Source organism: Thalassophryne amazonica, chromosome 19 (genome assembly GCF_902500255.1).
Source record: "Thalassophryne amazonica chromosome 19, fThaAma1.1, whole genome shotgun sequence".
NCBI lineage: Eukaryota > Metazoa > Chordata > Actinopteri > Batrachoidiformes > Batrachoididae > Thalassophryne > Thalassophryne amazonica.
The window spans coordinates 31,655,505-31,670,415 of record NC_047121.1 but is presented as its reverse complement, the minus strand read 5'-3'; the positions used below and the strand labels follow the sequence as shown (position 1 = coordinate 31,670,415).

Below are 14,911 nucleotides of genomic sequence, written 5' to 3'. Positions count from 1 at the left end.
ATGAATCAGATATTTTAGACATAGATGTGCACAGGGTCTGATAGTTTTTGTGTCTTGTATACTGTTTTACATCAACTCCTTTGAGGTTTGCTGTGGCTGCGTCTGTCATTATGCAGGAAAGAAAGGAGGGCATTATCAGGCAGGTCTGGCGCTGTGGCTGTAGGGCCATTACAGAGTCCTGAGTCCTGACCTCTCAGAGCCAGCAGTAATTCCTGCACACTTCACAGGTCTAATTCCTATGACATCAGCTTGATGTGCAGTCAGCAGAAAGACTGATGTTGAGATAAGCATCATCTTCTTCTTCACCTGATCAGTGTAGCAACCGTTCTTATTACCAAAGTGGAAAATGCACCCACCTTACTTATTTCACATTCTTTTCTACAAGTCCTAACGGGAAATATTCATTCCCCGTAGCACAGTCGTTTCCCTTGCCTGCCTCCTGTACAGGTATATCATGATTCCTGGAGCCAAGCTTCTTTATTAGCTGGTCCCAGGTGAGGCAAGGCGATTCACCGTTAGATGGGATTTGCTTCCAGCGCTTCATCACAAGCAGGGCCAAGATGTCTGGGGAGAGGCTGGGGGAGCTTTGTGTTGTTAATGGCCCAGACACTGTCTTTGCTGAACTGGAGTAGAGGACTTTTCCCTTCTCTGATCATGGTAATTGCAAAGTGATTCATCTGAGTTGCTGTGCTTCAGTACCACACAACAGACATTATCTGTGCTAAAGCAAGAAGTAGCAAAACAGTATCATGAAATGCTGTAGTACTGCTAACTTAACAGGTAGAACAGGATGTCAACACCCTTGGGGAAATACAACCCCTGGCAAAAATTATGGAATCACTGGCCTCGGAGGATGTTCATTCAGTTGCTTAATTTTGTAGAAAAAAAGCAGATCACAGACATGACACAAAACTAAAGTCATTTCAAATGGCAACTTTATGGCTTTAAGAAACACTATAAGAAATCAGGAAAAAAAAAAATTGTGGCAGTCAGTAACGGTTACTTTTTTAGACCAAGCAGAGGGAAAAAATATGGAATCACTCAATTCTGAGGAAAAAATTATGGAATCATGAAAAACAAAAGAACGCTCCAACACATCACTAGTATTTTGTTGCACCACCTCTGGTTTTTATAACAGCTTGCAGTCTCTGAAGCATGGACTTAATGAGTGACAAACAGTACTCTTCATCAATGTGGCTCCAACTTTCTCTGATTGCTGTTGCCAGATCAGCTTTGCAGGTTGGAGCCTTGTCATGGACCATTTTCTTCAACTTCCACCGAAGATTTTCAGTTGGATTAAGATCCGGACTATTTGCAGGCCATGACACTGACCCTATGTGTCTTTTTGCAAGGAATGTTTTCACAGTTTTTGCTCTATGGCAAGATGCATTATCATCTTGAAAAATGATTTCATCATCCCCAAACATCCTTTCAATTGATGGGATAAGAAAAGTGTCCAAAATATCAACGTAAACTTGTGCATTTATTGATGATGTAATGACAGCCATCTCCCCAGTGCCTTTACCTGACACGCAGCCCCATATCATCTGACTGTGGAAATTTACATGTTCTCTTCAGGCAGTCATCTTTATAAATCTCATTGGAACGGCACCAAACAAAAGTTCCAGCATCATCACCTTGCCCAATGCAGATTCGAGATTCATCACTGAATATGACTTTCATCCAGTCATCCACAGTCAATCAATCAATCAATTTTTTTATATAGCGCCAAATCACAACAAACAGTTGCCCCAAGGCGCTTTATATTGTAAGGCAAGGCCATACAATAATTATGTAAAACCCCAACGGTCAAAACGACCCCCTGTGAGCAAGCACTTGGCTACAGTGGGAAGGAAAAACTCCCTTTTAACAGGAAGAAACCTCCAGCAGAACCAGGCTCAGGGAGGGGCAGTCTTCTGCTGGGACTGGTTGGGTGCTGAGGGAGAGAACCAGGAAAAAGACATGCTGTGGAGGGGAGCAGAGATCGATCACTAATGATTAAATGCAGAGTGGTGCATACAGAGCAAAAAGAGAAAGAAACAGTGCATCATGGGAACCCCCCAGCAGTCTACGTCTATAGCAGCATAACTAAGGGATGGTTCAGGGTCACCTGATCCAGCCCTAACTATAAGCTTTAGCAAAAAGGAAAGTTTTAAGCCTAATCTTAAAAGTAGAGAGGGTGTCTGTCTCCCTGATCTGAATTGGGAGCTGGTTCCACAGGAGAGGAGCCTGAAAGCTGAAGGCTCTGCCTCCCATTCTACTCTTACAAACCCTAGGAACTACAAGTAAGCCTGCAGTCTGAGAGCGAAGCGCTCTATTGGGGTGATATGGTACTACGAGGTCCCTAAGATAAGATGGGACCTGATTATTCAAAACCTTATAAGTAAGAAGAAGAATTTTAAATTCTATTCTAGAATTAACAGGAAGCCAATGAAGAGAGGCCAATATGGGTGAGATATGCTCTCTCCTTCTAGTCCCCGTCAGTACTCTAGCTGCAGCATTTTGAATTAACTGAAGGCTTTTTAGGGAACTTTTAGGACAACCTGATAATAATGAATTACAATAGTCCAGCCTAGAGGAAATAAATGCATGAATTAGTTTTTCAGCATCACTCTGAGACAAGACCTTTCTGATTTTAGAGATATTGCGTAAATGCAAAAAAGCAGTCCTACATATTTGTTTAATATGCGCTTTGAATGACATATCCTGATCAAAAATGACTCCAAGATTTCTCACAGTATTACTAGAGGTCAGGGTAATGCCATCCAGAGTAAGGATCTGGTTAGACACCATGTTTCTAAGATTTGTGGGGCCAAGTACAATAACTTCAGTTTTATCTGAGTTTAAAAGCAGGAAATTAGAGGTCATCCATGTCTTTATGTCTGTAAGACAATCCTGCAGTTTAGCTAATTGGTGTGTGTCCTCTGGCTTCATGGATAGATAAAGCTGGGTATCATCTGCATAACAATGAAAATTTAAGCAATACCGTCTAATAATACTGCCTAAGGGAAGCATGTATAAAGTGAATAAAATTGGTCCTAGCACAGAACCTTGTGGAACTCTATAATTAACTTTAGTCTGTGAAGAAGATTCCCCATTTACATGAACAAATTGTAATCTATTAGACAAATATGATTCAAACCACCGCAGCGCAGTGCCTTTAATACCTATGGCATGCTCTAATCTCTGTAATAAAATTTTATGGTCAACAGTACCAAAAGCAGCACTGAGGTCTAACAGAACAAGCACAGAGATGCGTCCACTGTCCGAGGCCATAAGAAGATCATTTGTAACCTTCACTAATGCTGTTTCTGTACTATGATGAATTCTAAAACCTGACTGAAACTCTTCAAATAGACCATTCCTCTGCAGATGATCAGTTAGCTGTTTTACAACTACCCTTTCAAGAATTTTTGAGAGAAAAGGAAGATTGGAGATTGGCCTATAATTAGCTAAGATAGCTGGGTCAAGTGATGGCTTTTTAAGTAATGGTTTAATTACTGCCACCTTAAAAACCTGTGGTACATAGCCAACTAACAAAGATAGATTGATCATATTTAAGATCGAAGCATTAAATAATGGTAGGGCTTCCTTGAGCAGCCTGGTAGGAATGGGGTCTAATAAACATGTTGATGGTTTGGATGAAGTAACTAATGAAAATAACTCAGACAGACAGTCCACGACTGCTTTTCCTTAGCCCATTGTAACCTTGTTTTTTTTCTGTTTAGGTGTTAATGATGGCTTTCGTATAGCTTTTCTGTATGTAAATCCCATTTCCTTTAGGCGGTTTCTTACAGTTCGGTCACAGACGTTGACTCCAGTTTCCTCCCATTCGTTCCTCATTTGTTTTGTTTTGCATTTTTGATTTTTGAGATATATTGCTTTAAGTTTTGTCTTGACGCTTTGATGTCTTCCTTGGTCTACCAGTATGTTTGCCTTTAACAACCTTCCCATGTTGTTTGTATTTGGTCCAGAGTTTAGACACAGCTGACTGTGAACAACCAACATCTTTTGCAACATTGCGTGATGATTTACCCTCTTTGTTTCAATTGACATCTCTCGTATTGGAGCCATGATTCATGTCAGGCCACTTGGTGCAACAGCTCTCCAAGGTGTGATCACTCCTTTTTAGATGCAGACTAACGAGCAGATCTGATTTGATGCAGGTATTAGTTTTGGGGCTAAACATTTACAGGGTGATTCCATAATTTATTCCTCAGAATTGAGTGAGTCCATATTTTTTTCCCTCTGCTTGGTCTAAAAAAGTAACCGTTACTGACTGCCACAATTTTTTTTCTTGATTTCTTATAGTGTTTCTTAAAGCCAGAAAGTTGCCATTTGAAATGACTTTAGTTTTGTGTCATGTCTGTGATCTGCTTTTTTTCTACAAAATTAAACAACTGAATGAACATCCTCCGTTGCTGGTGATTCCATAATTTTTGCCAGGGGTTGTATATGTATAAAATATTATAGTCACCTAAACAACACTGGAGATGCCAAACTGTCATCAAATATCAACAACAACCCTCTGTGATCATAGTGCACACAGTAAATCCTGTTTGTGCCTTGTTTGTCTGTTACTACAGGATAGCCACACAACGACTGGTTTTACTGGTTAGCAAAAGGGAAATCACAGTGATATGGTGAAGCTCTGACCTTTGACCAAGGATCTCAGGCCAACGTTTGATTGAATCTGTACAAAAAATGTTAAAATGAGCACAAAGTGAAAAATATATGAATTAAGAGTTTTAAATTTTCTTCAGTTCCAAAATCTAGTCACATTTTCAGGATGTTAAAGCTCAAATCGTCATATCTGTAGTAAACTCATGGCCTGTCCTTCTAGTACCGCCCTCTTAAAAAAAAATCTTTATTCCTGCCAGGGCTCTTAGACCCTGCACTGATTAGGGTTGGCCATCCTGCTCAAGATAGATTCAATCCAGATTACTTTTTAGTCGGATAGTGTTCAGACCTGTCATTCAAATCTGGCTCTTCTTACACAAGCGTCCAAACTCAATCCAGCTCAAGCCCATTTCTTCTGCTTCATGCATTGTGATCCTTCACTTTTTTGTACTTGGCCTTGAGGTTCTTTATCTTGTCACAGCATTGGCTTGCTGTCTTCTTTTACCCATATGTTGCTGGTTATTCAGCAGTGTCCTTGAATCATTGTTCCCCCCCCCCGCTTTTTTTTTGTCCTTGAATCATTCTGATTCCAATACATTCCATCCAACTTGTTCTGCGTATTCTAAGTCTTCCAATTCTTTCTAGCCAACCCACCTCCAAGAGATGGGTTGAGACAGATAGAAAATTATCCGGGCTCGTAGACCTGTTCACTTCCATGAAGGACTTGTTAACAGATGGTCTGGTCGTTAGCTGGTAAGATTTCAATCTGTGTGTTTTTTCTGATGCTGTTTAGATATTTATGGAGTATGTTCATGTCCGACTTAGTTTTTCTAATCGTGTTTTTAGCTTTCTGGTTTGTAATGAATGGGATACGTGTTTCGACTGATTGTCATGGTAAACAGTCTGATATGTGAAAATATTGGACCGGAAATCAGCCAATCAGAGCGCACGTAGACTTGCAGTCTTATAATATTAAAGGATTATTAACTGACTTTGAGGTCTGTATGGGGAAATATCAGACCGACGTGTTGTGAGTATAGACCGAGCGAAGTGAGACCAACACAGAACAAGCAAGTGAGGTTAAAAATTTGTTTATTATATGGCTGTTATATATACAGTAGTGTTCAGAATAATAGTAGTGCTATGTGACTAAAAAGATTAAGATTAAGGGGGTGTTCACAATAATAGTAGTGTAGCATTCAGTCAGTGAGTTCGTCAAATTTGTGGAACAAACAGGTGTGAATCAGGTGTCCCCTATTTAAGGATGAAGCCATCACCTGTTGAACATGCCTTTCTCTTTGAAAGCCTGAGGAAAATGGGACGTTCAAGACATTGTTCAGAAGAACAGTGTAGTTTGATTAAAAAGTTGATTGGAGAGGGGAAAACCTATACGCAGGTGCAAAAAATTATAGGCTGTTCATCTACAATGATCTCCAATGCTTTAAAATGGACAAAAAAAAAAAACAGAGACGTGTGGAAGAAAACGGAAAACAACCATCAAAATGGATAGAAGAATAACCAGAATGGTAAACGCTCACCCATTGATCAGCTCCAGGATGATCAAAGACAGTCTGGAGTTACCTGTAAGTGCTGTGACAGTTAGAAGATGCCTGTATGAAGCTAATTTATTTGCAAGAATCTCCCGCAAAGTCCCTCTGTTAAATAAAAGGCATGCGCAGAAGAGGTTACAGTTTGCCAAAGAACACATCAACTGGCCTAAAGAGAAATGGAGGAATATTTTGTGGACTGATGAGAGTAAAATTGTTCTTTTTGGGTCCAAGGGCCGCAGACAGTTTGTGAGACGACCCCCAAACTCTAAATTCAAGCCACAGTTCACAGTGAAGACAGTGAAGCATGGTGGTGCAAGCATCATGATATGGGCATGTTTCTCCTACTATGGTGTTGGGCCTATATATCGCATACCAGGTATCATGGATCAGTTTGGATATGTCAAAATACTTGAAGAGGTCATGTTGCCTTATGCTGAAGAGGACATGCCCTTGAAATGGGTGTTTCAACAAGACAATGACCCCAAGCACACTAGTAAACGAACAAAATCTTGGTTTCAAACCAACAAAATTAATGCCTCGCAGATGTGAAGAAATCATGAAAAACTGTGGTTATACAACTAAATACTACTTTAGTGATTCACAGGATTGCTAAAAAAAGCAGTTTGAACATAATAGTTTTGAGTTTGTAGCGTCAACAGCAGATGCTACTATTATTGTGAACACCCCCTTTTCTCTTTTTTTTTTTTTACTAATAGCCCAATTTCATAGCCTTAAGAGTGTGCATATCATGAATGCTTGGTCTTGCTGGATTTGTGAGAATCTACTGAATCTACTGGTACCTTGTTTCCCATGTAACAATAAGAAATATACTCAAAACCTGGATTAATCTTTTTAGTCACATAGCACTACTATTATTCTGAACAGTACTGTATAAACACGCAAACTTACAGTATCACCCAAACATGAAAGCTGCTGTTGGCTTGTAGTCTGACTTGTTTGCTTTACCTCCATGGAGAACTTGCTAACAGATGGTCTGATCGTCAGCTGGTAAGATTTCAATCTGTGTGCTGTTTAGATATTTATCAAATCAAATCAATTTTATTTATATAGCGCCAAATCACAACAAACAGTTGCCCCAAGGTGTATTTATGGAGTATGTACATCTCTGACTTGCTTTTTTTAATCACATTTTTAGCTTCTTGTTTGTAAAGAAAATACGTGTTTCGGACTGATTGTCATGGAAACCGGTCCTATATGGGAAAATATCCGACCAGTAATCAACCAGTCAAACCATGCGTAGTGTTGCAGCCATATAATAAAAGATGTTATTTCAGTCTATCAAACAGTAAGTGGAAGCATGCACTAGCGAACTCCTATAGAAGCTAAATGTTAGATTTATGAAAGCGTGGGCATATTGTGATGCCTTACTAATTGAACAGAGAAGTTGACATTGCAGTAAATGTCTCAGTGAAGCCTGCAGAGTCGTTCAAAGTGTGCAGTGAAATCAGCTGGACTGGTGTTCACGATGAGCGGAACAAGAACTGACAAGGCGTGCACCTGTGCGTCCCCACCCCCACAAACTGCAGCCGACACAAGCAGAACCTCTTATGTGCAGGTCTACAAACACAAGCACACACACACACACACACGCACACTCTCACAGGACCGCAGAGGACCTCTGTTCTCCACTGACAGCCATCTGTAAGCAATCTAACTTCTTAACCCATATAACCCATCTCCTTTTCTCCCAGGCATCTCGTTTTTTATCTCTCCCTCACTCTGTCTTGCCATCACACACATACCCACTCAGTCACCCGTGTGATTGATGACACGTATGCAGCGTGCCGTCCTATACGGCACACTCTCGGCACAGATCTGCTGTGTCACAGACGTTCACCACATGTGGTGTCTTGGTTTACAGTAAATGTTGTACAGCTGCCTTGAAGTCATCTAGTTAGAAACTACTGCAATGTATCATACTGGGGGTGTGCGTGTGTGCATTTCATTTCATTTTTGTTGAATTTAAGAAAATACTTGTATTGGGTTTAACAAGCTATATAGTCACAAAACAGCATTGCTGATATTTCTCATCATGTCCTTGTTTGTGGAATGAACAAATGTGTTTATTGTTATAAATGGGTTAGTAAGCAGATGTCAAAGATATTAAACTGCGACGTACATCATCCTCTGTGTAATGTGCTACACAAATTTAGTTGTGTCTTTAGCCTCTCCGTTCTTATGTTTTCTGTAGAAAATAAGCAAAACTCTGCTAAACAGAAAACACCACAAACCAGGCGAGTGACGACCAAGTTTAATTTGGAGGTAGAACAAGTAATACCAGTAGTTTTACCTTTCCAGTGTTTCCGCTGTATCTCTGTGATGCAGCCATTTCCGTGTACAGGTCAACTTTACGTTGATGTTGTGATAAGGACGTGGCAGGTGCTGATAAACTGAGTTTTGCTTTTTTTTCGTAGCTAATTCAGTCTTAACCGAAAATTACTTTGACATTCCTTGTTGTACCTAAGCATAAAATTTTGTGCCTTAAGACACTATGTTCACTATTTGAAAAAACAAAAACAATGAAACGGGCTGTAAAGAGGATTTGAACAATTAAGAAGCACCTCCCCTTTGACCAAAGTAACTGAGAACATTTATTCTTGGCTCTTAGACAAGGCGAAAGCTGAAATTGCAATAAATGTGTAACGCAGGAAAATGGACAGGACATGAAGACAATGGACATTAGTTAGAGGTGTAGCAATCCAACAGCAATGCATAAAAAAAAAACAAAAAAAAACAAAATTATATATATATATATATATATATATATATATATATATATATATATATGGTTAGGGTTGGGGGAAGGAGTAGGGTTAGTAATAGTGAGTTAAAATACCGCCGTCACGAAAATTTGACTCATTTCGTCATGGGAGCACAAAAAAAATACATGAGACTGGGCTGGCCACACATAGATAAGCAAACAAATCCACACACACACACCTACAGACAATTTAAAGATCCACCTAATCAGTCCACCTAACCATGCACGCAAACACGGGGAGAACATGCAAACTCCACACGTAAGCCTGATCCCATCACATCTTGACAGCTAAGCAGCGCAGCATCTGGTTAGTACTTGTTTAATCAAACTACACTGTTCTTCTGAACAATGTTTTGAACGTCCAATTTTCCTCAGGCTTTCAAAGAGAAAAGCATGTTGAACAGGTGCTGGCTTCATCCTTAAATAGGGGACACCTGATTCACACCTGTTTGTTCCACAAAATTGACAAACTCACTGACTGAATGCCACACTACTATTTTTGTGAACACCCCCTTTTCTACTTTTTTTTACTAATAGCCCAATTTCATTTCTGAACACTACTGTACCGGTATATAGTGTTCAGAATAATAGTAGTGCTATGTGACTAAAAAGATTAATCCAGGTTCTGAGTATATTTCTTATTGTTACATGGGAAACAAGGTACCAGTAGATTCATTAGATTCTCACAAATCCAACAAGACCAAGCATTCATGATATGCACACTATTAAGGCTATGAAATTGGGCTATTAGTAAAAAAAAAGTAGAAAACGGAGTGTTCACAATAATAGTAGCATCTGCTGTTGACACTACAAACTCAAAACTATTATGTTCAAACTGCTTTTTTAGTAATCCTGTGAATCACTAAACTAGTATTTAGTTGTATAACCACAGTTTTTCATGATTTCTTCACATCTGCAAGGCATGGAGTCAACCAACTTGTGGCAACTTTCAGCTGTTATTCCACTCCAAGATTCTTTAACAACATTCCACAATTCATTCACATTTCTTGGTTTTGCTTCAGAAACAGCTTTTTTTTTCACCCCACAAGTTCTCAATTGGATTTAGGTCCGGGGATTGGGCAGGCCACCCCAAAACATTACTTTTGTTGGTTTGGAACCAAGATTTTGCTCGGTTACTAGTGTGCTTGGGGTCATTGTCTTGTTGAAACACCCATTTCAAGGGCATGTCCTCTTCAGCATAAGGCAACATGACCTCTTCAAGTATTTTGACATATCCAAACTGATCCATGATACCTGGTATGCAATATATAGGCCCAACACCATAGTAGGAGAAACATGCCCATATCATGATGCTTGCACCACCATGCTTCACTGTCTTCACTGTGAACTGTGGCTTGAATTCAGAGTTTGGGGGTCGTCTCACAAACTGTCTGCGGCCCTTGGACCCAAAAAGAACAATTTTACTCTCATCAGTCCACAAAATATTCCTCCATTTCTCTTTAGGCCAGTTGATGTGTTCTTTGGCAAATTGTAACCTCTTCTGTACATCTTTTATTTAACAGAGGGACTTTGCGGGGGATTCTTGCAAGTAAATTAGCTTCACACAGGTGTCTAACTATCACTGCACTTACAGGTAACTCCAGACTGTCTTTGATCATCCTGGAGCTCATCAATGGGTGAGCCTTTGCATTCTGGTTATTCTTCTATCCATTTTGATGGTTGTTTTCTGTTTTCTTCCACACGTCTCTGGTTTTTTTTGTTCATTTTAAAGCATTGGAGATCATTGTAGATGAACAGCCTATAATTTTTTGCACCTGCGTATAAGTTTTCCCCTCTCCAATCAACTTTTTAATCAAACTACGCTGTTCTTCTGAACATTGTCTTGAACTTCCCATTTTCCTCAGGCTTTCAAACAGAAAAGCATGTTCAACAGGTGCTGGCTTCATCCTTAAATAGGGGACACCTGATTCACACCTGTTTGTTCCACAAAATTGACGAACTCACTGACTGAATGCCGCACTACTATTATTGTAAACACCCGCTTTTCTTCTTTTTTTTTTTTTACTAATAGCCCAATTTCATAGCTTTAAGAGTGTGCATATCATGAATGCTTGGGCTTGTTGGATTTGCGAGAATCTACTGAATCTACTGGTACCTTGTTTCCCATGTAGCAATAAGAAATATACTCAAAACCTGGATTAATCTTTTTAGTCACATAGCACTACTATTATTCTGAACACTACTGTATATATATATTAGAGCTGGGCAACGATTAAAAATTTTTACCATGATAAATCACGATTAATCACATTGTTATATGCAAAATCTAAAAATGAATTCAAAAGTAGTGTATAGCGCAATTTTATCTTAAATGTTCTGCCATAATGTTTCAAACACTTAACAACAACAATTTGTTTATGCAGTTGCAGTTAACAGGGATCTCAGCAGGATTTTTTTCTCAGTGTAATGGGATGGAAAAATCACCTTTTAAAGCCGGGGATTCTGGGATGCTTAGGTCCCCCTGAGGCTTTTGCATTATGGGCTTCTAAAGGGCCTCTTTTGTTAGTCTAAATAAATGTACCAAAATTTGAAGTCCAGATGGAAGAAGAGAACATCTCTACATTTCAAAATGTGAGGAAAGTGTTTCCAAATGCTACCAATTTGAGGCTGAAGCAAACTCACACCTGCTGCTCTATAAACAGTAACTATTTTATTATTTGAAAAAAAAAATCCTTATTGTATCATTAAATGAATGAATCATTAAACATGTCCATGAAGTCAAAGTTCAGTCAAAAAGACATTTGCACAGGTAGAAGAAGCCCTGCCCCATTGCGCATAATTTTAAAACATTCACAACCACTAGAATAGTGAAACTCATATTTTAGTACACTCTAAAACATGCAGCTGTGTTTAGTTATGTCCACTTGGTACCTCTCTTGAACATAAAGAGCTCTTACAAGTTTTGGATGTTGAACTCAGCTTTACAAGTTGAGTTGAGTTGTAAACTTGCACAATTGCCCCCAAACTGGTGCTATGTTCTCAGTTGTCGCTACTCTGTGAATAAAGGGACTCTAATCCCACCTGCCCCACCCCCCACCCCCTTTGCACGCACGCCCTTCTCTCTCTCTCTCTCTCTCTCTGGAAATCAGCTGTTTACGGTGCGTGGCACAGCATGGTCTGCTCTTTCCCTGCTAGATTCTGAATGACATCCAACCCATGACGTGATTACATGTCAACCAGTGTCCCCTGACAAACACATAACTGTACTGTACTGTGATCGCGTGTGATAATGTCAATATGGATACCACATCACCGACGTGCACACCCAAAGCTGTTATTACTGGTAAACCAGTCCGCGGTGCATCGTAGACAGTCAACCCATAATCATGGGACCGTGGTTCAAATACATCAGTCCACATAGTGGATCAAAGACATAATCTAGAGGACAGGTAAAGCAGATTCTGTTATATGTACAGCCCAGTCTCACATTTCCTTTTTCATGCTCCCATCACGAAATGATTCAGATTTTTGTGACAGTTTTTTAAACTCACTATTACTAACCCTACTCCTACCCCCAACCCCACAAAGCAATAGATTAATGTATATTTCGTGCTGCTGAATCACGACATGCTGTGAGACTGGTTTGAGTATGTAATAGGGCTGTTCATGTTATATAGTGAAAAAAAAAGTTGTGAGAGACTTCGGGCCACATGTTGTTTTTGTTCTACTTGGGGTTTTATAGGTGCAGACCAATGGATACCTTAGATAACTTAGAGTTCCTTAGAGTTGGTTCCTTAGATGACCCCAAAACACAATCAGGATGTTCCCAAAAATAAAAACTGGCCTCAAGCCATTTATCCAAGATGGCCACCAAAATAGGGTTTTTTCACTAAGACACCTTTACACAACATATAAACAACTTAAATATCACAGAGATTCAATGGGAAGACCATTGCAGGTCACAGCAAACTCATTTGTGCCTAAACTAAATTCATTCGTGGGTTTAAGATTCAAAATGGTGTCCAAAATGGCCGCCAATAGACCCTTGTCATTAAAATACATAGTAGGAACAAACAATAGACTTAATAATGACAGAAATCATTGGTGTTTTAGTAAAAAAAAAAACCCTATTTTGGTGGCCATCTTGGATACCAGCTTGCATAACTGGCTTGAGGCCAGTTTTTATTTTTGGGAACATCCTGACTGTGTTTTGGGGTCATCTAAGGAACCTAAAAAAGTTGGTTTGGTTTAGTCCTGGGGGGGGCAAAGGTAGTGGTCGTAGCTCCCCTAGTATATACAGCTTCAGAGAGGAGTAGCACAGAGAAGGAAGACATGAAATTTCAGCTTTAGTTTGCCAGAAGGCACATGGGAGACTCGAGCCAAGATTTGATGTGTTTTCTTGTATTACCGTGTGAGTCCATCTGTCCGTGTGGGCAAAAAGTATGTTGCCTTGTCACATATCCGTGATGTGTTTAAATCCATCTGCACAGTGAATACTTAAACAGAGGATGTCACGGTGTCTTATTGTTCTCATGACCCCCCACCCCCCCATCTTTCTTCCCAGTAGGTCGTCTGGTTTGAAAAGACAAGGTTCCAGGAGCTGAGACGAGAGCAGAGGGAGCAGAGGGAAGGCATCTGTACGCTCGCTGACAGAAAAGATGGAGCAGAAAAATTAACACGTTCCTGACTTACAAATAAAAAAAAAAATGGGAGCCGTTAAAACAAGAAAAGAAAATGAAGCAGCGCCAATATATTTGCACTTTGTCCTCCCTGTGTTTGACATTTTACCTGTTAGTACATGTTTTAATGTTTTTCCTCTTTGAAGTGACTGAAAAGGTGAAGATAATGAAAATGTGTGTGTGAAGCGACGGCAGGCTCACCACTGGAACAGTATTTTCCTGTTTTCTGTCTGCTGTTGTGATTCAGTTTATCGTCAGATAAGAGGCACTAGTGATGACCATTTTGTGGCTGTTGGCTGAAACCTAAATGTGTTTTCTTACTTAAAGCAGCATACAGGCTACTAGCAGTGAGTCCCATTCAACTTAGAGGTCACAGGAATGGTTGGTGTTATACAGAAAAACAACTAGGTGAAATGTATGTTAAAAAAAAAAAAATTGCTGTCATGATGTCGGAATCCTCTCGCACTGTGCAGGATTTTACACACTAACGCTTTGTAAGAATTTTAATATTTTTGGCACAGATTCCCCAGGATCATCAGGTTTTTTTTTAAATGGGCTGTATTGTACCTGTTTAAGCAAGCTCATAAAAGTTACCTGTTGTTGTCAAAACAGATATTGTGAACAATAGTAACCTATAAACACCGAGGTGATACAGCCTAAAAAAAAATTATACTCTGTAAAAAACAGCCTGTTTCTATGTTTGGCACATTAAATGAAAATGAGCTATAGTAGCACCGCCTGTTTGTTGGGAGAGGACGTGTCTCCCTGTATTCTTCACAGACTGTGTAAAATATAGATGTGTGTAAGTTGTTATTTTACTTACCACACAGTTACAATTCTTTTTTTGCAACCCAACTGCAAACAGACATCATTATGTTATATGTAGTCTATATTTCCTCATTTATAATATCATTGTTTTTGTACTTTTTCTGGAAATTCTGTGCTAACACCAACAATATTTCATCTATATATATGTCTTATAGATAACTGCTTACCATACAATTGTCTTTTTACTCAACAAGCAGACATAATAGCTATCTGACCATATTTTCTGGACTATAAGTTACACTGTAGTAGTAGCAGCATCTGTTGTATTCTGAAGAGGGGAAAAACAACATATACGTCACAGCCATTTCTATAAGTCACATTTATTTTTGAAATGTGCTACTGTTTCATGCAACACAAAGCAAAATTTATTCAACTAGTGCATTATTTATCATGCAAACACTGTTTGCAAACAGGCTAAGAGGCTAATTAATGTTATTGTACAAGACACAAAGAACTAAAGCTTAAACTGCTTCTTGCTGCCACTAAACAGA

The 14,911-nt window shown here is 39.4% G+C and overlaps 1 protein-coding gene across 6 annotated transcripts in view; it reads left to right on the top strand.

The window, feature by feature from the left end:
* The window catches only part of smoc1 (SPARC related modular calcium binding 1), a 177,045-nt gene extending 163,383 nt beyond the window's left edge, over nucleotides 1-13,662 (top strand). For 4 of the 6 annotated variants that reach the window (XM_034195206.1, XM_034195208.1, XM_034195202.1 and 1 more), the window contains exon 14: nucleotides 13,478-13,662. In XM_034195206.1, coding sequence (XP_034051097.1) covers nucleotides 13,478-13,517 — 40 coding nt within the window. In that variant the 3' untranslated portion in view covers nucleotides 13,518-13,662. The remainder of the gene's footprint in view (nucleotides 1-13,477) is intronic. The other 2 variants (XM_034195205.1, XM_034195207.1) reach the window with 1 other exon arrangement.
* Nucleotides 13,663-14,911: the final 1,249 nt, after the last annotated feature.